General features: G+C 39.6%; 1 protein-coding gene across 2 annotated transcripts in view; it reads right to left on the bottom strand.

The window, feature by feature from the left end:
* Nucleotides 1-430: 430 nt before the first annotated feature.
* The window catches only part of TCERG1L (transcription elongation regulator 1 like), a 325,277-nt gene continuing 299,883 nt past the window's right edge, over nt 431-25,824 (bottom strand). For both annotated transcript variants that reach the window (XM_073595691.1, XM_073595690.1), the window contains 4 exons: nt 12,172-12,301; nt 9,610-9,699; nt 6,442-6,560; nt 431-1,375 (listed from right to left, as the gene is read on the bottom strand). In XM_073595691.1, coding sequence (XP_073451792.1) covers nt 1,219-1,375; nt 6,442-6,560; nt 9,610-9,699; nt 12,172-12,301 — 496 coding nt within the window. In that variant the 3' untranslated portion in view covers nt 431-1,218. The remainder of the gene's footprint in view (nt 1,376-6,441; nt 6,561-9,609; nt 9,700-12,171; nt 12,302-25,824) is intronic.

Here is a 25,824-nt window from a genome sequence, read left to right as displayed (position 1 = left end):
GGTTGCGCAAGGGCAGTGGGAGGAAGAGCAGAATCTGGGGGAGTAGCACATAGGTAGTGTGAGGAGAAGCAGTAGAGGCATCAAAAATAGGATCAGCAGAGGAAGCGGGAGGAGGAGAAGATTCTGCGAGAGGAGCACAGGGCAGTGAGTGTAAGTGCAGCAGAAGCAGGAGGAGTAGCAGAGTAATCAGGAGGATACGTAGCCATAGAAGAAGAACATTGGCTGTAGGAGAAGGAGCATCAGTGAGAGAAGTGCAAGGGAGAGAGGAGAGGAGCAGTAGGGCCAGAAGACGGACGAGCAGCTTAGGCAGGAGGGGCAACAGTCGGAGGAAAGATGGGGCCGAGGATGGAGGAGCAGCAGGAGCAGGAGCTGGAGTGGGAATAATTTGGTGAAAGAACATAATTATAATAAAATAAACTGGAGCCTGGAATTGACTTTTCTTAAAATGTTTATTGTTTAAAAAAAAAAAAGTTCAAATATTTTGTGTATACAAAGTTGATGAGAAAAATCCCATGCATACTGTAGGGGTATACAATTAAAAAAAAAAAAGTAACTTTACATTTTAATGGCTTTACAAAATAACTCCGTAAGTAACTTTGGTGAACAAGTTACATGTTTTAAGTGTGTCAGAGCAAGTACAGAGTGACAGTTGTATCTACTTCCTTGTGCTAATGACAGTTTAACATGGTGACACTTTCACAACAAGATTAATCATCATTTCATCACTCAGACAATGACATTATAACATCAATACAGCATTTTACTTGTCAAGAAATACAGTTTACATGGGTGTTAACCGGGAATGTGCTTTACAAAAATAAACATAAAATAATAAAAAATAAAGGGATTAACTTTTACAAAAAAAAGTCATTGTTACAGAAAAACGTAATAGGCTTATAATTGTCACTTTATTTTGACTTTATACATTGTGCATCATAACAGTAATTTGCATAATCAAAGCAACTAAAAACATACAGTAACTTACATCATAATGGCAAATAGAGAGACACTGACCATGATGTTATAAAAAATAGCTTCAATATGAAACAATATTTTGTGTAGAATTTCATTTTATTTATTTTCAGAGATACCCTTTATAAAGTAGGCAGGTTAGGTCACCCGAAATCTACGGTCCGCTTGACATTTTCTCCATCTGATAAATGATAAAGAAAATCCTTCCCTTTTGTCTGCAATGTACAGTGTTGTATGGCGGGCATTCTATCTCATTTTTCTTAGTCGCAGTCTATTTTCTTTGTCCCTTTTTTTCAGCAAATTGATAAACTGGTTGAAAAAATGTTCCTGGTCTTTTGTTTTCTGAACCACACGGAAGCGTTGGTCTCTTCCATATTTCTCTGCAAATTCTTTAAAGGTGGTTCTAAAAAAAGAAAAAAAAAAAAAAAAAACAAATGGATAAATAATTCAAAGTAAGTCCAACTCATGAGGTCCACTGGGAAAGGCTGCAGTCTATGTGTGATGCTGGTCATGTACTCAATTACTTTAAAACGGAAAAACTCAGCGCAGATATAAAAGACACAAAATAATGCAGTATTCCAAGACACAAAGGAATGCTGTATTCATTATTGCATCACTACGTATATATTGTATATATGTATAATATTTCACTTGGAGCAATCCCCTGTACAGCAGCACTGGGGGAAGGAAACATAGCAGAAGGAGCCAGCTAGGTGTGTTGCATTCCTTATGTGTTAACAAGGGATGTGCTGATAGGAGGAAAGAGCAGAGTGACAGAGAGATGAACTCAATAGTCTGCTGCTTCTTCTTCATTCTTCACTGTCCTGTTACAGGCTGTGGGGTGGGGGGGGGGGGAACAAGACCTGTGAGTGTTACTTAACTGCAACAGAGAAAAATCATGTCTGCAGCCCTACCAGACAGGGCTGTGCTATGTGGAAGAACTGTGCCCATTTCAGGGATGGATAAACAGAAAAACAAACCTTTTCACAAATAAAACGGCTCCTGTATGTGCCCCCTGGTGTCCATTACATCACCATTGGCTCCCGGGTTGGAGGCAACAGGAAGTTGAGTTGGGTGAGTGGCGATATGATTTAACATGGAAACCGGTATTTAAAATTATGTTAGATATATGTTATGAATTGTTATTATCTTAAAACATGTTTCATTTTCTATGTATGAATGTTCAATTTCTATGCATGATATATGTTTCATTCTCTATGTAGTGATATACTTCTTGTCACAATTATATCCCCTGAGGAAGCCCGCGGTGGCGAAACATGTCGGGATAACCATTCAATTGTCACCCCTTATGTGACAAGATCACTTCCTCCTTGACGACACATTATAAGACAAGTTGTATTTGATGTTCATGTTTGTATATTAACAAACTTTTAAATAACCTATTTTGTACTATTAAAAAAAAATACTTTTATATATATATTCTTGTTTTCAATGTCTGCTGGCACCTTAAAAATCCCCCCCCCCAAAAAACCTCTCCATAGCTATTGAAATTTCAGGAATGTAGGTGCCTTTTTGAACCTGTCACAAATCCATATCACCATCCCCCTCAGCTCCTATATATATTTCATCTGTGTGTTTAGCTGTTTATCTGGAGTTCAAATTTAAAATTTTAAAGTTGAATTAAACTCCAAAGCTCACATTTTTTTATATATTGCAGCTTATCAATTCTTTGATGTGATAGGTGTATTGGGTTTTCTTTTTTTAGCCATTTTTTTTAATTTTCACTTGATGATCCTGCCAGTAAGTTTGTTTTTTTCACAGATGTAGCAGCTAGAGGGCTCAGACAAACAAATTAACACTGGCAGGAGTGCTTACAATGATCAGCTGTTAGTTATTTATGTAAAACCTTTATTCCAAAAGGAACAAAACTGTTTCTGTAACTGGGGGGGGGGGGCACTGGAGCACTTAGGATCTGGTGCAGCTGTGTATGGTAGCCAATCAGCTTCTGACTTCAGCTTGTTCAATTATATTTTGACAATAAAACCTGGAAGCTGATTGGCTTCTATGCAGAGCTGCACCAGTTTTGCACTCTGCAGTTTTAGTAAATCCCCCCTGTGTACAAGTGTTATCTGGAGTTTGGCTTCAATGTGTTATGCCGCGTACACACGATCGGTTTTCTCGTCGGAAAAAGATATGACGGTTTTTCTGACGGGATTCCGCTTAAGTTTTCCTTGCATACACACGGTCACGCAAAAGTTCGCTGAATTTACAACCGTCAAGAACGCGGTGGTGTACAACACTACGACAAGCCGAGAAAATGACGTTCAATGCTTCCGAGCATGCGTCAAATTGTTTCCGAGCATGCGTACGGATTTTGCGCGTCGGAATTGCATACAGACGATCGCATTTTTGGATAGGGACTTTTCCTGACTGAAAAATTGAGAGTATGCTCTCAATCTTTTTCTGGCTGGAATTCTGCCAGCAAAAGACCGATGGAGCATACACACGGTCGCATTTTGCGACGAAAAAAATCTCATCTGTCTTTTGCGGGCCGAAATTCCGACCGGGTGTACGCGGCATTAGTGTATCTGAATCTGCTAGTATATCTAAAGGCCCGTACACACGATAGGACTTTTTGACAACAAACATGCTAATTAGCTGTTTTAAGGCAACATCCGACCGTGTGTACGCTCCATCGGACAAACTTTTTTCGGTTTTCATCGAACTTTTGCTGGCAGTGCGAACGGACAAACTTTCTGACAACAAAAGTCAGATGGAGCAAAATCTGATCGTGTGTACACAAAACCATCAGACTTTTGTACAAACTACAAACAGGCATGCTCAGAACCAATGCAAAAGATCAGACAACAATACAGAAGTTGACCAAAGGGTGGCGCCGGAGAATTGAACGTCCTCTTTTTGAAGTGTCATCAGTACGTTGAAACGTACATACGTTCGTGTTTGTTGACGAAAAAGTCCTGCCGTGGGTATGTTTAATTAGTTTACGGCCTTTGTACAAAGATCCACGGGAAAGTTTGTACAAAGTCCGATCGTGTGTATGAGGCTTAACACTCCTCTCCCCCCAGACTAGCAATGCTGCTGTCCAAAAGTGTCCTTGTTACTCCTTCATCCAGACCGTAGGCACCCTAATACAGGAGGTGTGCTACTGGCCAGATCACTAGGTAAAAACATAGGGAGAAAAGACTAAAAAAAAATGCAGCCACCACATCTAATGTGGCAAACATTTTTGGTTAAGTTAAGATAGATAGATAGATAGATAGATAGATAGATAGATAGATAGATAGATAGATAGATAGATAGATAGATAGATAGATAGATAGATAGATAGATAGATAGATAGATAGATAGATAGATAGATAGATAGATAGATAGATAGATAGATAGATAGATAGATAGATAGATAGATAATATACAGTGCCCTGAAAAAGTATTCACACACCTTGAAATTTTCCACATTTTGTCATGTTACAACCAAAAACGTAAATGTATTTTATTGGGAATTTATGTGATAGACCAACACAAAGTGGCACATAATTGTGAAGTGGAAAGAAAATGATAAATGGTTTTCAAAAATAGTTTTACAAATAAATATGTAAAAAGTGTGGCGTGCATTTGTATTCATCCCCCTTTACTCTGATACCCCTAACTAAAATCTAGTGGATCCAAATGACTTCAGAAGTCACCTAATTAATAAATAGAGTCCATCTGTGTGTAATATAACCCCAAAACACCCTCCACATGTTGAGGGCAAGTGGCCTGTTACGGTTCAGGTCCCCTTTTCCTGCAACCTGCCAGGTTGCGTGCTTGGATAAGGGTCTTGTATGAATTTTGGGGGGGGGGCCCTACACCATTTTATTTTTTACATGCGCAGGGTTCCCCTTAAAATCCATACCAGACCTAGTATGGGGCCTAGTATGGATTTTGAAGGGGGCCCCCCACCCGATTTTTTATTTTAATTTGTCACAGGGTTCCCCTTAATATCCTTACCAGACCCAAAGGGCCTGGTAATGGACTGGGGGGGGGGGACCCATGCCGTTTTTTTTCCAATGATTTTTATCTATATTGCCGGGATCTGACAATACATTACAGCTGCAGGCAGTTTTTCCTTTACAAATGTAATTTTGCTGCTCTCATTTATAAAACTATGTACGGCTGCCGTGTAAGCAGCCTTAAATAGTGTGGGGTGTGGACTCACCCCCCCTGAGCCATGATTGGCCAAAGGCACCCTACATTTTCGTTAGCACACACAAATAATATAAGATTTATTTTACACATTTATCTAAAAATAATGTTAAAAGAATATATAGTCTTTTTAAAAACTTATAACCCCAAAAAATCCCCTAGAATAATATACATGTATTTAGCATTTTAACTTTTATCTACCTTCTTTTTTCTTTCTTATTTTTATTCTTTTTACACCGATATACATCGACAAAGTGGCACGGGTGCGCAAAACAACGTACCCATAAGTCGCTGCATCATCCACGGCTAGCGGACATGCACACCCACCGCGCGCCGTGGGAGCATGCCCGTGGGTCCCGTGGATTCGATGTCTGCCAGTGGCCTGCGATGGTGCCACGGAGAGGCAGAACGGGGAGATGCCTATGTAAACAAGGCATTTCCCTGTTCTGCCTAGCAATATGACAGGGATCCACTGCTCCCAGTGATCTCTGTCATGTTCTAGTGAGCCCATCCTCCCTACAGTTAGAACATGCTGAGGGAACAAACTTAACCCCTTGATCACCCCCTAGTGTTTAACCCCTTCCCTGCCAGTGACATTTACACAGTAATCAGTGCATTTTTATAGCACCGATCGCTGTATAAATCCCAATGGTCCCAAAATAGTGTCAAAAGTGTCCAATCAGTCCGCCGCAATGTTGCAGTCATGATAAAAATTGCAGATCACCGCCATTACTAATAAAAGAAAATTATTTATAAAAATGCCATAAATCTATCATCTATTTTGTATACGCGATAACTTTTGTGCAAACCAAATCAATATACGCTTATTGCAATCTTTTTTTACCAAAAATATGTAGAAGAATACGTATTGGCCTAAACTGTGCAAGAAACGTGTTTTTTATATATTTTTTGGGGATATTGTTTATAGCAAAAAGTAAAAAATATTGCTTTTTTTTCAAAATTGTCGTGCTTTTTTGTTTATAGCACATAAAATAAAAACCGCAGAGGTCATCAAATACCACCAAAAGAAAGCTCTATTTGTGGAGAAAAATTTCTTTAGGGTACAATGTTGTACGACCGCGCAATTGTCAGTTAAAGCGACGCAGTGCCGTATCGCAAAAAAGGGCTTGGTCAGGAAGGGGGTAAATCCTTCCGGGGCTGAAGTGGTTATAGTGGAACCATTCCCCTACCTAGCAATAATTTAAAAAGATGTTAAGTAAAAATGACATAAAAGTAACAGAACATAACTACGGTAAATTTAGATGTCAGGAAAGCAATACATTCGTTGAGTGCTGATTAGAATACCTTGGAGACAGCTTGGATTCTTCAAGAAGCTTTTTAAATTCTTCTTTGGCAAGCATTAATTTACTCCTTTTTTCTTTATATTCTTCCTTGATTCGAGTCTTTACAAACTGCTCAAAGACCTGCAAGTGAATCATATCATTAAATGAATATCCATCTTCACCTGGTTTGACCTAAAGAGTAAATTTTGATTGGTTCCTGCACTTCATACTAAGTACCTTAATGGAACAATATAAGCATTTTCTTTTAAGCTTTATACATCTTTAAATGTATGTTTTTTTTAACTGTTCTTGGTTTATAACTGTTGGAATAAGCTACTTAAATCAGTTGTTTATTGCCTGCTTTTATAATTTAAACCCATTCTGCCCCAATACCAGTTTATTTTCACCAGCACCTTAGAGCCGCTGAAATGCATTAACTTAACTTTTTGGCTTTTTATGATGAAATAAATATACTTGGTCTATCACCTATTGGTGAGGTGCCCTTCTTTTTTCATTCCCCTTAGATGATACTAGAAGGTAGGGCTACAATATGGAACCTTTATTGCAAACAGGAATATGGTAGTGACATGACATGTAAGTGGTTGAGTGCCATCCCGTATATCTCTGCCACCCTAGGCCATGGCTTGTGTTGACTAGGCAGCCATCCAGCCTTGGTGAGAATATGTACTCTATATGTCATAGTGTTGCACCTCATCACCTCATTGACACATAAGTTAGGGTTCATGGGTGGATGAGTTTTATCTATGAATGCTGGGTTTTGCATTTCAGTGTAGTCCTCCTCAAAAGTACAGGGGCATTGGGCCTTCTGGCTATGATCAACTGTAGTAACTGTTCTTATCAGTGTCAAGTAGGGGTGCTCCACCATCATTCTGGCCTTCCGGCTAGGATGGCTGGCTGTATAGTATCCCTTCTGGTATGATGAAGGTCCTGAAAGATCTTCCTCATAGGAAGGAGCCCAAATTGTGTGCCCACCACATAAGGTGGAGGTTGGCAGTGCCTCCTAATTCGAGCAGTGCTGCCTTGTCTGACCAGGGTAAATTTTAATCACATTTTTCTGATAGTCATGAAAGTTATATATACAACTGCAGAATGTTCTATTATACAGATAAATAAACATAAAGAGCTGCGCTCAAAAACCATATATCTAAAGAAATGATGAAATTGGTATATGAAACCAAAAAAGTGCAGGTGAATAAGTGTGACAAAAAAAAAAGTCCAAAACATAAAAATGAAAAATAAAACAATAAAAAATATTTTATATTGAATGATGTATAATATCTAATAAATAAACAGTCCTAAAAAGTTTTCCAAAGGAAATATAAGTGAGTGATTGTAACAAGACAATATGGTGTTTGCTAGGAGTAAAGGAGACACCAGCCTGCTCTGTGGCTGCTGGTCTCTAGGAGTACCTGGCCTTACTGGCCATCGGAGGCATTGGGAGGATCAAAGGCCCTGGCTGGGTATTAGCCACAATCTCTAAAGCTTGTGCAGCAGGTAAGCTTGCACTCTATGTGGTGGTGGATTCACATTGTCCTATAAAGTCACAGGAGACAGTCACCGTATTGTGTTGTTACAATCACTCACTTATTTTTCCTTTGGAGGACTTTTGAGGACTGTTTATTTATTAGATATTATAAATCATTCAATATAAAATATTTTTTATTGTTTTATTTTTCATTTTTAAGTTTTGGACTTTTTTGTTCACTTGTACTTTTTTGGTTTCATATGCCAATTTAATCCTTTCTTTAGATATATGGTTTGTGAGCGCAGCTCCTTATGTTTATTTATTGTATTTGTGTGTATTTCACTTTGAGTTGCAGCTTTTGAGGTAGGTTAACAGCACAGTTTTTTCTTTATATTTCTATTATACAGATATTGGCATTATTCTCCTTCCTTGGTATATTCTACTATGTTGTTTGTCTAGGCACCTTCACAATCATCCCCTGATGAAGATTTCTCAATAATCAAAACGCGTTGGGATTTTGTGGCTTCAGTATTCAATATTAATACATATTATTGTTTCGCATGCCCATACTGTGAAGACAGAGCCTTGTGCAGGTACAAAGACCAGAATTTTAAAATTTAGTTTTTACATCTGTTTATATTAATATTGTTTTTACATATACTGTTGTTATTCTTTGGTTGCAACAAAGTCCCAAGGGAGATGCTTCCTTGTTTTTGGGTCATGAAGGCAGAGTGCCTGAAGTGCCACTACACCTTTTTTTTTTTCACAACTCCTCATTGGCTAGGCTTTTTGACCAAAACTGGGGCAATTTTTGTTACAGGTCGCAAGGCCTAGCCATTGCACCTGCAGTGTCACCTGCATTTATTTATATGCCTTTCTCCACTTGGATTGTAGGGTGTAGGTGTTTGGGCCTACCTTGCCTTGAGTGAGAAAGTGTGGCCCTTAGATTCCTCCTTCCCCTGTCTTGGGGGGGGGGGTGTCTCTTTTCAGGAGAGACCCTCTCCTAGTACTCTCCTAGTTGGCTTCAGCTGATCATAAGGAATGCGGTCCATTGGCCTTTTGGCTAGGTGGACCTAAGTGTGTGTTACCCTGTAAGGAGTCTAGCACCCCAGAGGGGTCAGGGAAGGCTTCTATCTCTTTCGGCAGAGGACCATATGACACACCCCATGTACACTTTTGTGGGTGTGCTCATAAATACTTTTTTGGTTTACTTTGGTTTTTCATTTTTGCACACTGCACCCCAGGCAGGTATGAGTTTTGTAAGAGTACAAGGGCTGAGTTTTGTAAGATGTCAAGTCTGAAAGAAGTCTTTACTCGCACCTTGAAGAAGGGGGCATGGGCAGGTCCCTGGCTTTCTCAGAAGAGCTTGCAGCTTTACAAAAATATCAGTGGCAGACCCTTCATCATTGCCACTCCAGTAGTTACAAAACTCTTCTTTTCTGATTACACTAACCAGGGCCTAGTCATTGAAAGGTCTGCTTAAATGTTATCTGATACGTAGAGATAATAGTGAGCAAAGGTTGGTACCTACTGGAAGAGTCATACTGAAGTCAGCAATGGCAGCACCCATATTTCTGTCACAACAGGTTCTCTTTAAAGCAGCACATCATCTAGAACTTAGTGCTAGCAAATTTATGATATTCTTTGCAAAAAATGTTTAAATACATAAAATCAATATATATGTGTTATGCTATTAGAACACACCTGTTTCCGTTCCTCAGAGTTTAGCAAGAGATACCGAGGATCAAACACGATTTTATGAAGCTCTTTTTCCCATGTGGAGAATGCAGACACCTGTGGAGCATTGCCAACAGTTAGAATGCTTAAACCCCACCTATTCTCATAACAAGAACGTACACATTTCATCCTGCTATTATTTTTCAACACTTTCATGAAGTTGAAAACGATCTAATTAAAACATTCCTTGCTGAGGATCCCTTTGAGTTTCTTATATGAATTTGTTACAGAAACATAAATATTTTAGAACAAAGCAATAAGACCGCATTCTGAACCTTTTTTTAAAAACTGTTCTGTTTAAAGCAAACTTGTATGCTTATTTTGTCAACTTAAAGGGATCATCAATATTTATTGACACAGTGGGAGGTCACTTTAACCTGGGAGCCATTCAGTTTGGAGTCTTGAAGTCCTCAGGGCTAGTTCTTGTTTGCATCTGTTTACTCAAAGTACTTGAAAAAAAAAAGTTCAGAACTTAAGCTTATGAAGTACCTTGCTGCAATACATTTTGCTATATGTGTTATCCCTGAAAGCACAGAAAAATACACATTGATCTGCCAGAAATGCACTCCTCTCCTAATTCTCATTGTGTTGTGGACTAATTGGTGTACGCCCTGCCTAGCTGTCTTTTAATAAACTATTTACCCCCCAATACAAAGACCTAGGGGTTGATTTACTACAACCAGAGAGTGAAAAATCTGGTGCAGCCGTGTATGGTAGCCAATCAGCTTCTAATTTCAGCTTGTTCAATTAAGCTTTGACACCCTGGAAGCTGATTGGTTTCTATGCAGTGCTGCACCAGATTTTGCACTCTCCAGTTTTATTAAATTACCCCTTATTGTTTTGTAGTCCCATCAAAGGAAATTGAAGGGTTAATTAGGCTTTGTGAAATTACAAATGAAATGTTGATTGAACACAGCAAATCTCAGAATTTTTAGGATCAACAGGTTTGAACAGATATAATATTTTGCTTTCATAATTAATAGACCAAAGGGGGCAAATAAGAAAAGTTTATTAACCACTTAAGGACCAGCCTCGTTTTGGATTTTAGGTGTTTACATGTTTAAAACAGGTTTTTTTGCTAGGAAATTACTTAGAACCCCCAAACATTATATATGGTTTTTCTTCTAACACCCTAGAGAATAAAATGGCAGTCGTTGCAATACTTTTTTTTGCACCGTATTTGCGCAGCGATCTTAAAAGCGCACTTTTTTGGGAAAAAATTCATTTTTTTTGAATAAAAAAATAAGACAACAGTAAAGTTAGCCCAATTTTTTTTTATATTGTGAAATATAATGTTACACCAAGTAAATTGATACCCAACATGTCACGCTTCAAAATTGCGCCTGCTCGTGGAATGGCGTCAAACTTTTACCCTCAAAAATCTCCATAGGCGACGTTTAAAAAATTCTACAGGTTGCATATTTTGCGGTGCAGAGGAGGTCTAGGGCTAGAATTATTGCTCTCGCTCTACCGGTCGCGGCGATACCTCACATGTGTGGTTTGACCACCGTTCTCATATGCGGGCGCTACTCGCGTATGCGTTCGTTTCTGCGCGCGAGCTCGTCGGGACGGGGGGTTTTAAAAATTTTTTTTTAATTTTTATTATTTGTTTTACATTATTTTATTTATTTTTACACTGTTTTAAAAAAAAATAATTGTGTCACTTTTATTCCTATTCCCTTGTAATAGAAAAAAGCATGAGAGGACCTCTTAATTATGAGATCTGGGGTCAAAAAGACCTCAGATCTCATATTTACACTAAAATGCAATAAAAAAAAAAAAATTTTAAATGTAAAAAAATGACATTTGAAAAAATGTGCCTTTAAGAGGCGTGGACAGAAGTGAGCCTCACTCGTCTCCAGGCACAGCACGGAGAAGGATGCGATCGCCTCCGCCGCTACCGACGGCTCCAGTAAGTGGCGGAGGGCACCGGATCGCGGCGGGAGGGTGCCCTCTGCCGCCACCGATAAAAGTGATCTCGCGGCGAATCCGCCACAGGGACCACTTTTATCTGAAAGCCGGCCGCCGCACGAAAACGGGGATACCGGGGTTATGGCAGCTAGCTGCTGCCATAACAACGATATACCCCTTCAAAGTTTGGACGTACATCATCGTGCGGCGGTCGGCAAGTGGTTAATAGAGTTTACATACAATTTAAAGATTCAAGTACAATCTCTCTTTTTGTAGTGGTAACCACTGCCACCGAGATCTAAAGTGAGGTGAAATATAAAATATTAGAGTTGTCCTCAGCAGAAGAAGTAAAAGGAAATATTCCTCTAACTTCCTGTTGCATGTCTGGGAAAGGAAGTAAATTGAAGTTTTCCCACAGCAAAAAAAAAATACACTGGCAGGGGTCTGAACTCTTCCCTACTCTATCCAAAACGAAAAAAGGGTTTTGGCTATGCATACCCTTTAATGCATTATTCTATATGCCTAAAGTTCATCTTTAAATTTGAAACTTAAAATGTAAGATTTCACTAAGATGACCATTGGGGTGTGGTCATATAATGATGTCTCTGGTTCTCTTACCCCTCTTTCTAGAAGCATGTTCCTGAAACATGTCATCCTTTCATCTAAAGATTGGACTGCTTTAGGAGATGGGGGCTGCTCACTTCCCTCCTCAGTGCTGGCCTGCTCAGTTGTATTAGGATCGTCAGTCCTTAAAAAAAAAAAAACAGATTTCTTTTATAAGGCTTTTGTATAGTTTAGATATATACTGTAGATGGCATGAGGACAAAGCAATACACATTCTAGAAAACACATTTAAAGATATCTTGTTGCTAGACCGTTCGTCTCAACAGAACAATTCAACATAAGATTATATGTGCATTTAACATGTTTTATGCATGTTATTTACCTGTAAAAGCCTACCTTTTTCAGATATCCAAAAGCCCTGAGACTGCAGCTTGGCACCAACATCACAGCTCTTTTCCTAGCAGCTACATAAAAGGTTATGTAGGGAATTAAAGTGGGGGTGGAGGAGCTGCACCAGCACAGACAGGACTTAGGTCTTTCATTCTCAGAAGAGGACAGGGCTATGGGGAGGGGGGGATGGGCTGTGCTGGGGAATTGACTCTTCTTGAAGTATGTCCAAAAAAGAAAGAAAGCAGAGCAGGATTTTTTCAAAGGTGCAACCTCTCAAGGTGTAACAAAAACACATATACTGTATATGCTATGCACTTATTTGCTCACATAACTGTCCATACTGGGCCCCTCCGGGAGTTCCCTTTCAGTTTAGCTTTTTTGATTGGGGGTTTTATATGGCTATTGGAGCTATTCATATATATTTAATATAATGCTAATAATTAATCTAACAGCACCTTTCCCCTCCTGGTGACGCTAAATGTGAAACGCGTAGAGTTACAACCACTCCCAGTTTCAACACAACTGCTTATCGTTATAAAAACAACATGCCGATACTCTCACTATAACATATAGATGTAATTATGCATATGCGGTTGTATTGATCTATGTGTTTATCATCTATTGCCGGATCATATGAGGTCCAGAAATATATTATTGCTGCATAAATGCTGATCTACAACTATATATATTTGTTTCTATTTTTGGATTTTGATTTTGGATTAGATGCTAATGTATGTGAATACATATGTGCTTTTAACAGAGCATATACTGTTTGTATGTGTTTTTATTCCTCCTTGAGAGGTTGCACCTATGAACAATTCTGCTTCGTTACCTTCCTTTTTGATATATGATTATAGTGTTAAGGGTTTGGCGCTGGAATGATCTATCATGACACTCACTCAAAGTATATATTCTTGAAGTAGTCAAATTTCTAGCAAGTTCAAAGACACATTGCAAATAAATGAAAAATGTCTCCCCGGTGGTCTTTTGGGTTTCATATATTTATTGGTGGCCTGTAATACCCTGAAGAAGCCATTGTTGGCGAAACATGTTGGGAAAACACACCAACTTGTCACCATTGGTCATCTGAAAAATACCATCTTGTAATTACTTACTAATTGGAATCCTTCCAGTTAATCACCACAGATGGAGATATATAAGGATACATCATGCTTTTTAGGCATGTGCAATTCGTTTTGTTCCATGTTTTTTTTTTATAAACGAATTTCGACAAATTTGTTAATTCGGAAATATCCAAATTAACGAAAACCCGTTTAACAAACTTTTCCGAATATTCATAAATTCAAAAAATTCGTAAATTCGTAAATTCATACGTTCGTAAATTTGTACATTCGTAATTTACATTGGTACATTCGTAAATTTGTACATTCGTACATTAGTAAATTAGTGAATTTGAAAATTCGGAAATTCGGAAATCTGAATAATAATTAACTAATAATAACTTAACTACTATTACTAGTAACTATTAAATTATAGGTATTGTAATTTCCTTTCAAATTTGGCTGTTAGTGAACATAACACATACAAATTTATCCGAAGTTACAAATGATCCGAAATAACGAATGCCGTATCCAAACGAATAGAAAGTAATGAATTAATAATAATAAATAACAATAATAGCAATAAAAACTTTGTATTATTATTATTTATTATTAATGTGTTCCGTTCCATTTGTTTAGATGCAGGATTCGTTATTTCGGATAATTCGTAACTTCGGATAAATTCGTATTTGTTGCGTTCACTGACAGCCAAATTTGAAGGGAAATTACAATACCTATAATTTAATAGTTAGTTACTATTTCAGATTTTCGAATTTTCGGGTTTATGGATTTTCAATTTTGAATTTACAAATTTCCGAATTTTCTAATTTATTAGAATTGGGATCATAACAAATGACCTAAAAAAAGGAAAAAAAAAAATAAACTAATGAAACGAAGACAAAAATGAACAAATTTTTTGGCTGTGCACATGTCTAATTTATTTTTGATTACATTTTAATCATGTTTAAATTAAATGTAATGTTTTAAATATTTCATGTTCTCATTCTTTGTTGGCACCGCTATAATCCCACTTCAAACCTTTTTTTCCATATTTATATATTTAGGGGATGAGGTTCCTGAAATTACGTGTTCACCTAGGTCGGACCAAATATAAAAAAATATATTCTTTAAGTAGTCACATTTTCTAGCAAGTTTAAAGACACATTGCAAATAAATAAAAAATGTTTATAGAAAGAAAAAAGCTGCAAGTAAGCATTGGAAATACTTAATTTTTCTGTGCTTTTACATGCAAATGTTAAGTTGAGGTCAAGGTCTCCTTAAGAGTAGACACAGCTAAATACATATATGTGAATCTCAGTCCCTGTCCCATTCTTTTTTCCTGCTGATCAAGAAATTAAATGATTGTATTAGGACTGATTCAAGTACGGTATTTATGCTGTATGTAAAAATGTATTTAATTGTCAATAATTGCTTGTCTTCCCCCTACAGTTTATACATTGCTTTAAGAAAAACAACTGTTCCATGGACATCTAATAATACATGACATTCATGTTGTGGTGTGCTGTAATGTGTTTCCCAGTTCGTTGGGGTGACATTCAAAATGAGCTGCATTGCAACGTACTGTGAAAATTGTAGCACTGTGTATTTTAATGCGGGGTTACCACAATTCAAAAATCAGAATGTGCCCTGATACAGATATACATGACACTAATTGTGTGCTTGCAAATAATACCGAACCATTACTATCTTTAACTCCTATAACTGTTGAATATTTATATATTATTAATATGAATTTTAGCTAAATCAGATTTAAATTTAAGCGGCTGAATAATTAGTTGTCTTTAATTATTGTTCCTGTTAAACACAATGCCCCAATTTTTGAATGTGTAAAATTAGACAATATGGTGTATTTGCAAAGAGTACAAATTTTAGTTATTACAGTAGATTACGTTTGTTTTAAAATTACATTTTGATGTGAAAGTAAGAAATAAAATAAAAAAATAGAAGACTAGATAGATAGATAGATAGATAGATAGATAGATAGATAGATAGATAGATAGATAGATAGATAGATAGATAGATAGATAGATAGATAGATAGATAATATACAGTGCCTTGAAAAAGTATTCATACCCCACATTTCCACATTTTGTCATGTTATAGCTAAAAATTTAAATGAATTTTATTGGGATTTTATGTGATAGACCAACACAAAGTGGCGCATAATTGTGAAGTGGAAAGAAAATGAAAAATGTTTTTCAAAAATTGTTTTACAAATAAATATGTAAAAAGTGTGGCGTGCATTTGTATTCAGCCCCCTTTACTTGAGATGTTGTGTACGTTGGTTTAAAATAAATATAATTGAAGGACTTTAATAATCGTTGAGACTCCTCTCTTTACATGTTGAATTATAAAGTGGCTTCCATATTGCTTTTGTTTGGCTTCCCCCCTCCCTCTTAAGACTAGGAACAATCCCTATTGATAGTATGGTCCCAATGGGGTCGATAGGGTTTATTAAGCCTCCTTTTGATTTGTAACTCAATAACAGCATTTGCAGATTTGATTGCTAACTCCTTTGTTTATATATCCAGTTTATGTGTATTTTTTTTCTCTGTATCTCTCTGTAAGTATACTGAGAAGCACTTGTAATATATTTGATACGCTAATAAAAATTTGAAAGTTAAAGGAAAATAAATAAATAATTACATACATATAATAATCATTCTGGCACATCAAGTGAAGAAACAGGATAATCTGACTGCTCCAAGCCATGCTAAAGCAAATCCTATTCAGGCAATGCATAAAATGTAAATAACGCTCTTTGCGTTTCTATGATACACATTTTAGCAAACTAGCTCTGACTTATGAAAGGATTGGTATAAAATGCCTGGTCGTACAATGTGCACAATTAAACTATTATGCACCTGAGGATTGATATGGCTTTATAAATGTTTTACACCATCTATAAAAAGAGCAGCAAATAGATAGGAGTAAATTATTCACTGGTTTAAAGGAAGAAGCGCAGAGTGAAAAATCCACCATATACAGGAATGGACCCACAGAGGGCCCATAACACACAGGTTTAAATTATATACTTACTTGAACACAGCTGGAAATGTCAAAATGACAAATGCTCTGTTTGTCATTCATAGGCTGCTCGAGAGCCGAGGATAACTGTATGTTGAAAAGCACTTGACTCGCTATTTAAAAGCTCTGACTATAGCACACTGTTGTAGCTATAGCAGATCGACCCGGTACAAATCTCTGCCTATGTAATTTCAAGAACAGCTCCAGATCAGCACATGTAAAAAAATACTTTTATGTAATGTATTTATTCATTCTAAAGCCTTGCAATTATTTATTTCTGACCAGGAAAAGTGAGCACCTCAAACTTGTCTTATACTAGGCAGTTACAGACCAACTCAAACATGAAATTGGGCTTGCAGTAGTAGTATCTTCTTAGTAAACTGTGCCTAGGAGATATTCTCATTTAGGCTTTCAAGAGAGAGGATTCACATTGATCCACAGATGTGGTAATATTCATTATGGGCAAAACTGAGAAATGCCCCAATTTTTACACAAATTTGGCCATTTTGGTGAAATGCATTGGAGTGAAAGGAGCAGGCTAAATTGCGGGTCTCCAAACTTTCTAACCAAAGGGCAAGTTTACTGTTCCTTAGACTTTTGAAGGACTGAACAGGGTCCTGTAGAAATAGAAAACATCCTGGCATCAGTGGGTGTAAACTTTGCCCTATCTTTGGTATAAGGGGGCAATAGTGCCCCATCTTTGATAATAGTTGGCGGAATAGTGCCCCATTGTTGCTGTTAATGGGAGGTATAGTGCCCCATTATTGGGTTTAGTGGGAGGAATAGTGCCCTATCATTGGTGTCAGTGGCAGGAATTATGCCCAATTGTTGGTTTCTGTGGGAGGAATGGTGCCCCAAGGGAAGCAAAGGGCAACATTTGTCCAAAAGGTTCAGTTTGGAGACCACTGGTCTAAATTAATGGGGTTTGGGTTGTTTTTAAGGGTGCAACTATCCTAGACCTGCACTAAAAAAATTACCCCTTATTACCTTGGAACATGACATTATGTCAAACAAAATGACAATGTCTTACAAATGAGAAACAAAGAAACCCTAACACCTATCCTAACCATAATACTGACAGCAACACTAACCGTAATGCTATGTTTCAAACCTAATGCTCACCCTAACGCTAATGCTATCTTTTTGTATATCAACAAAGATATCAGTGCTGACATGGCAAAGTTTAAAGAATAAAGTTGTGTGATTTCCTTTTCAAGCAACTTTGGCTAAGGCAGTCCACATGGTAAAATCTAGGGTTAATTTTGAAGAAATTTCATCAAATGTGAAATCTGTATTTTTTGAGGAAAATCATTACAGGCAAAATTAATCTGCTCATCCCTATTCACATTACTAAGGTTGGATTGATATTTTTCCACACACCCCAAGTGAACTGTCTTTTTTCATTCTCTAATACAACAACTGATTGGTTGGCATTAGTATCACACAAGATAACTGAGGCCAAATGTGGACAAACAATTTGCCGACCCTGTATCGGTACACCTAAAACTGATCACTAAAAGAGTGGAGGATATTGCCAATATATTTATGGTGAATGGACCAGAGAAAACCAAAAACATTCTTGCAACAAACACACACACCAAAATGGATGGCACTGGCAAGAAGGGTGTTAGTCTGAAAATGTTTCTTATACACAGGAATGTGTTACTGACAACAGTATATGTGGGTGACTGTATACCGCCTGTATGTCCGGAAGGCCACCAAGGAGAGGCAGACGCTCACAGGCCACTAAAAGAGGGCAAGCAGCCTCTGTATCTACAGTCAACAGTGCTGGTCGTGGAAATCCTCTGCAGGTGGCTGTGGGGCACGCTTGTCCTTTTTTTCTGTTGCTGGTTGTGTTATTGTGCCAGAACAAGCAGAAGAGTTGGTGGAGTGGATAACAAAGCTGTCCTCATCCTCCTCATCCTCTGTCACCCAGGCTCAGAGTAGTTTGCCTTTCAATGCAGCTGCCAAAGCGACCTATTCCACCGGCTCCTTGTCCACAGTCACTCCTTCCGTAGCCCCACCATTGTGCACGGAGGAGTCCCCAGAACTATTCAACCACAGTGTTGGGTACTGCTGGAAAATGCGCAGCAATTTGAAAGCTCTGATGTTGGCTCTCAGGTTGAGTTAGGGAGTAACATGAGCCTAGAGAGAGGGGGTGCCCAAGAAGGACAAGAAACTGGCAGTCATGTTCACCCAGCTGCAGCATACTGCCAAGTTTTCTCCAGTGACAAGGTGGGAGGGGATGATGAGGTCACTGACTCTACTTGGGTAACTGAGAGAAGAATGGGGGGCAGCTTAAGGGCAGCCACCCTATTGCATCATACCACAGAGCTCCGCAGGTGCAGGGCGCTGCTGACTCCCCGCTGACCTTTAAAAGTTCCTTGGTGTGGGCCTTTTTCAACACGTGTGCAACAGATCGCACCGTTGCTGTTTGCAACCTATGTCTGAAGCGGATCAAGCATGGCCAGACCAGCAGCCGCCTGGGCATCACATGCTTGACCAGACATATGACGACCTGCCATGCAGTCCATTGGCAACAGCACTTGAAAGACCCACATCAAAGAAAAAGGTGGACTTCTTTTTGCTCCTCATCTGGGATCTCAAACCCCACTATACCTCCAGTCCTCTCAAAAACCTGCACTGAGAGGAATGAGGTGTCCCAAGTACTTGCAGCCAATCTGCTACCAGTACACCACCATCTGATTTTAGCAGGCAAATTTCCCTATCCCAGTTGCTAAACCATAAAAAGAAATTTGGTCCCAGCCATCCACATGCTCAACGTCTGAATGCTAGCTTGGCCAAATTGCTAGCACTGCAACTGCTGCCTTTTCAGCTGGTAGACTCTAACCCCTTTCGTGAATTTGTGGAATGTGCTGTACCTCAGTGGCAGGTTCCAAAACGCCATTTTTTTTCACGGAAGGCCATTCCGGCTCTCTACCGGCATGTGGAAGGCAATGTTTTGGCCTTGTTGGACAGGGTGGTCAGCAGTAAGGTGCATATTACCGCTGACTCATGGTCCAGCAGGCATGGGCAGAGACGTTACCTTTCTTTCACGGCACACTGGGTAACTCTGCTGGCAGCTGGGAAGGATGCAGGACAGGGATCAGTATTGTTGGAGCTTGTTCTGCCACCACACCTCCAAAATGCTAGTGGTGATCCTGCCACAGCTCTCTCCTCCACCTCCTCCTCTTCTTTTTCCTCTATGGCATATTCTGCAGATTTGTCCTCTGAACCAGCGGTGCTTCGTAAGCGTTCAAGGGGCTATGCAAGCAGTCAGGCAAAAAAATGCCATGCGGTGCTTGAGTTGGTCTGCTTAGGGGACAGGAGCCACACTGGGGCAGCGATTCTGTCAGCTTTGCAGGGGCAGGTTCAGAGGTGGTTGACACCATGTCACCTTCAGCCAGGAATGGTTGTATGCGACAATGGCGCCAACCTTCTCTCCGCCCTCTGACAGGGACACTTGACTCATGTTCTATGTCTGGCACGTCCTGAATTTTGTGGTTCTTGAGCAGGTACTCATGCTTACAGGATCTCCTGAGGCAGGCCAGAAAAGTCTGTGGTCATTTCCGCAGGTCATACAATGCCAGTGCTCGGCTGGCTGACATTCAAAAGGAATGCAACCTGCTCACCAGCCGCCTCATTTGTGACATGCCCACCAGGTGGAACTCAACATTGGCAATTCTGCAGCAGCTGCACATGCAGCAGAGGGCCATCAATGAGTACCTGTGCGAGTATGGCACCAGGACAGGGTCAGGGGAGCTTGGCTTCTTTCTTCTTTTCGCCACACCAGTGGCTACTGATCAAGGATGCATGCACTGTTCTGTCACCATTTGAGGAGGCCACGAGGATGGTAAGCAGCGACAATGCATGCATCAGTGACACTGTCTCTCTTGTCTTCCTATTGGAGCACATGCTTCGTGGAATAATGGACAGGGCACGTGAGGCAGAACAGCGAGACGAAGAGGAGGACTTCCTTACCTCTCAAGGCCCCCTTTATCCAGAAGTATTCCTGTGGGCCCGCCAAACACACAAGAAGAAGAAGAGGAGGAGGAGGAGGATTGTGTCAGCATGGACGTGGAGGATAACACTCAGCAGCAGTCTTCAAGTGATGCTTTTCAGTCCCCAGAAACCCAAGGAGTTGTACATGGCTGGGAGAAGGTTGTAACGGATCATGTGATCCTTAGTGACCAAGAGGACTCAGAATCGAATGCCTCTGCAAACTTAGAAGGGCAACCAAACTCATAAGAGGCATGGATGAGCTCGGCTATGAGAAAAGATTAGAGGAACTGAATGTATTCTCTCTTGAGAAGAGGAGATTAAGGGGGATATGATCAACATGTACAAATATATAAGGGGTCCATATAGTGAACTTGGTGTTGAGTTATTCACTTTACAGTCAACACAGAGGACAAGGGGGCACTCTTTATGCCTAGAGGAAAAGAGATTTCTCCAAATACGGAAAGGTTTCTTCACAGTAAGAGCTATGAAAATGTGGAATAGGTTCCCTCCAGAGGTGGTTCTGGCCAGCTCAGTAGATTGCTTTAAGAAAGGCCTGGATACTTTCCTAAATGTACATAATATAACTGGGTACTAACAATTATAGGTAAAGTTGCAGGGAAAATCTGATTGCCTGATCAGGAAGGAATTCTTTCCCCTGTTGTAGCAAATTGGATCATGCTTTGCTGGGGTTTTTCGCCTTCCTCTGGATCAACTGTGGGTATAGGATTGTGTTTATGGGATTGTATGATATTATTTTTTATTTATTTATTTATTTTTATGGTTGAACTAGATGGACCTGTGCCTTTTTTAACCTGATTAACTATGTAACTATGTAACTATGGCAGGCCTGATACTCTAGACCAATGGTCTCCAAACTGCTGCCCTTTGCTTGCCTTTATCTGGCCCTTGGGGCACTATGCCATCCACTGACACCAACAGTGGGGAATAATTCCTGTCACAGACACCATTGATGGGGCACTATTCTTTCCACTGTAATCATCAAAAGGGCACAATTCCTTCCATTGACACCAACGATGGGGCACAATTGTTTTCATTGACACCAACGATGGGGCACAATTCCTTCCATTGGCATCAACAATGGTGTACTAGTCTTTCCAATGACACTAAAGTTACGGCATTGTTTACTTCCATTGGACACCAGGACATTTTCTACTTTCAATGGCCCTAGCCCGCCCCCCCCCCCTAAAGTCTGAAGAAGTGGCCCTTTGTTTAGAAAGGTTGGAGACCCCTGCTCTAGTCCATAGCCTATGTTGACTATGCAGAAATCTTAATCTGCTAACAGTCCAAAGGGAAGGTGACTTGGTATTAACCACTTGCAATACCCTGTACAAGAGAGTTCAGAATGGAAGAGGAAGAAGGAGGGAATCAGGTGGGCTGCATTGTTTATGTTCTAGCAAAGAAAATGCTGATAGAAGAAGAGAGCAGAATGACAGAAATAAACTCATCAGTCTACTGCTTTCACATGCACTGTCCAGTCAGAACCTGTGGGAGGGACAAGACCTGGTTGCATTACTCAACTGCTCTAGAGAAAAGTCAGGTATCCATCCTGGCTCTGCTATCTACCAGAGCTGTGCAAATGTTAGGAATAAATAAAAATAAACACAAAAACTATTTGGCAGGTGAGCTCCTCTAATTTATATATTCCATCGGTGTCTTTAAAAGTTTGTCTGGCGCTTAGCTTCAAGCCTAGCATCTTGTGAACATTTATCCCCACCACAGATTGTTGCTATTGTGGAAAATATTCTGTAAATGAAGACCAATCTAGGAAGTACATATACCAAGATTCATCTTCTGAAATCTGGGCCGCGGCCGCTCCGGACATGTGTGAAGCGGCTCCATTGAGAGCAGGTCACACTCACCTGTCATGTGAATTGGATGCGGGGAGCCCCACATCCATTTTCCATATATGTGAACCCAGCCTTAAGGAGCTTCCAGTCTTGTCCCTGTGTTAAGTACACCCTTACTGACACCATCTACCCCCTGTTATACAGAATTAGCTTTGTGGTCCAGGGCTAGTTTTCTTTTCTTCTCTTGATAAAGGGTTTTATTTCTCCTATAACTAGGTTCCCAGTCACGGCTGTTATATTGTACTGGAAAAATAAAAATTTTACCGGTCAGTTCTAAAAGACAAACAAACACCACTGCACGGGCTGATACGTGCGATTTTATGCAGTTTACATGAGTGAGCTTTCTAAACCAGTTTTACTATTCCATGCGATGTGCAGCTTTAACTGCTGCTGGAGGTTTGTGAAGTGGAAAGGCTCCAGTCTTTTTTTTTACGTAATCCATAAAATGTGGTATAAAAAGGTTTAGTGGGCTCTCGAGGTCCGGAGCTGGCTCCCCATTCGGTTTTCCGGAATAGCAATGAGGAATCACGCCAGCTTTGCTCTCCATATTTTATTCATAGATGTGCAGCCATGAAAGAATGATACAGTCTATGATATACCGAGCCGAGATGCTGGAAACAAGCATTGTTCAACCACGGAGCCATTTATCAAATACCGCCGTCACCAGAGCTCCTTACACTAAAATTTATGTCCATAAAAATTGGCAAATCAATAATTCTATTTCCCTTGCTATTATTTACAATTGCTGATAGACAAGGAATTCCCCATGAAATATGAATAGGCTAACGGAATTCTGACAGGCAGTACCACAGCACAAAAAAAGCACAAGGGTTTTTTTTTTAATTTCCTAATATTGTCTGTTCCAGATTTGCATAATTAAAGGAACCCTGTCGCCAGACTGTTCCTTTAAACAAAAATGTATCCCATAAGAATATCTGTGCACCTAATGTATTTTATGTATATTTTTTACCTGTAAAGGATTCTTTTGTGTAGACATTCAAAAAGGCCCCGAGACTGCTACTGGTTGCCACCATCTTAGAAGTGATAGAAGCAGCCCCAACAGACTCTGCACTATCGCTCAAGTGATACTCTGTACCAGTGATGGTGAACCTTGGCACCCCAGATGTTTTGGAACTACATTTCCCATGATGCTCATCAACACTGCAGAGTCCATGAGCATCATGGGAAATGTAGTTCCAAAACATCTGGGGTGCCAAGGTTCACCATCACTGCTCTGTACAATAACCCTTCACTCGTCTCTGACAGCTACATAAAAGCTTATGTAGGGAGGTGAGGGCAGGATGGAGAAGCTGGGCTAGCCTACACAGTAATTAGACACTCCCAGAGAAGAGGGCTATGTTGTTCAAGGATTAAAGAATACTTAAACCCAGCAATTCATATTCCTGATATATGCCTGCTGCACCATGTACTTGTGCAAAAAAGTATCCTGGATTGCCTCATTTGTGTGAAATCCCTGGTGTTCCTGCCAGTCCTGCCACTTTACTATCAAAAACTGACCACTTTAGACATGAGAACATGGCGTGGTCAGTTCTCTAGCTGTGCTCAGAACTGAGCCTACTTCCCTCCATTGATCAGAATTGTCCTGATAAACACCCCCTACACAGCCATTTACTGGGAAGATCAGTGTACTGCTGTCCCCCCCCCCCCAGCTCCAATGCAGCTAAGAACAGAGGGTATGTGATCAGTTTTAAAAAAGTAAAAGGGTATGTATAAAGTTTATAAATCTATACACACGTTTTGACTTTCATTTCTATTTTAAACTTTTAGCGGACGTTCAGTCATTTTTTCAACTTTCCATCTATTAAATCTTCTTCCCTTGTTGTTGTTTTAACTTTGGTTAGTAAAACATTTTTTTTTCTGCCAGTAAATACCTTATACAGCCCACTTCCTGTTTCTTGTCTGATAAAAAAGCCTAGGCTAATGACATCATGCACAGCTCTCTCTCACACATGTGAGAGTTTGCCAGGAACTGAGGGGAGATGAGTCATAAGAGAGCCAATGAGAGCTGCAGGGCTTCAGAGCTGGAGGTGTGCCCCTGTGTAAATCCAGGAAGGGAACAGGCAGCAGCTTCAGCTGCCCACAGTCAAAATGGTTGCAGCCTGACTTAGTGGAGGGAGATTTCTGCAGCATAATTGGCAAGTACAGAATCACAGTATATATATAAAATAATATGCAAAGTGGTTGGAGGGAAGCTTCAGAATGGCAAAGATGTTTTTTTCTACAAATTATGCGAGCAGACTGCAGTTCCTCTTTAATGGGTTCTGTTACAAGGTGAGGGTTCATATATACTTTAAGTAGGCTGTAGCAGTCTGAAAGAGGGGAGTAGGGTGGAATCTTTACGGTACGATACAACCAAAAACAGTTCTAAAAATGTGTTAAAAACACATTTTTATAGATTACTATACACCAAGAATAAGTGACAGCAAAAAAATAAAAACACATCATTAGTTGTCTGCTGTCACTTATTCTTGGTTGATGGTAATCTTTTAAAAGCTTTGTGAATAAAGTATATAATTTTTCGAATTTTGGTTGGTGGTTGTATGGTACCGTAAACATCCCACCGTACTTCCCTCTTTAGCCTGCTACATGTTAATGGGGATGAGGTACCGTATATGACCTAGGCTGGGATTTAGCATCAAGAATATACTTTAAGTGGGCTGTTTGCAGGAATTGACTCTTTCTGGAATAGTCAAATTTTCTAGCAAATTCCAAGGCAGATTACAAGTGAATGAAAAAGCATATAGTTACATAGTAGGTGAGGTTGAAAAAAGACACAAGTCCATCAAGTCCAACCTATGTGTGTGATTATATGTCAGTATTACATTGTATATCCTTGTATGTTGCGGTTGTTCAGGTGCTTATCTAATAGTTTTTTTTAAACTATCGATGCCCCCCTGCTGAGAGAACCACTTGTGGAAGGGAATTCCACGTCCTTGCCGCTTTTACAGTAAAGAACCCTCTACTTAGTTTAAATCTCTTTTTTTCAATTTTAATGAGTGGCCACAAGTCTTGTTAAACTCCCTTCTGCGAAAAAGTTTTATCCCTATTGTGGGGTCACCAGTACGGTATTTGTATATTGAAATCATATCCCCTCTCAAGCGTCTCTTCTGCAGAGAGAATAAGTTCAGTGCTCGCAACCTTTCCTCATAACTAAGATCCTCCAGACCCTTTATTAGTTTTGTTGCCCTTCTTTGTACTCGCTCCATTTCCAGTACATCCTTCCTGAGGACTGGTGCCCAGAACTGGACAGCATACTCGAGGTGCGGCCGGACCAGAGTCTTGTAGAGCGGGAGAATTATCATTTTATCTCTGGAGTT

Source organism: Aquarana catesbeiana, linkage group LG08, assembly GCF_042186555.1.
Source record: "Aquarana catesbeiana isolate 2022-GZ linkage group LG08, ASM4218655v1, whole genome shotgun sequence".
NCBI lineage: Eukaryota > Metazoa > Chordata > Amphibia > Anura > Ranidae > Aquarana > Aquarana catesbeiana.
The sequence above is the reverse complement of the archived record's forward strand: the minus strand, read 5'-3'. Positions and strand labels throughout refer to the sequence as shown.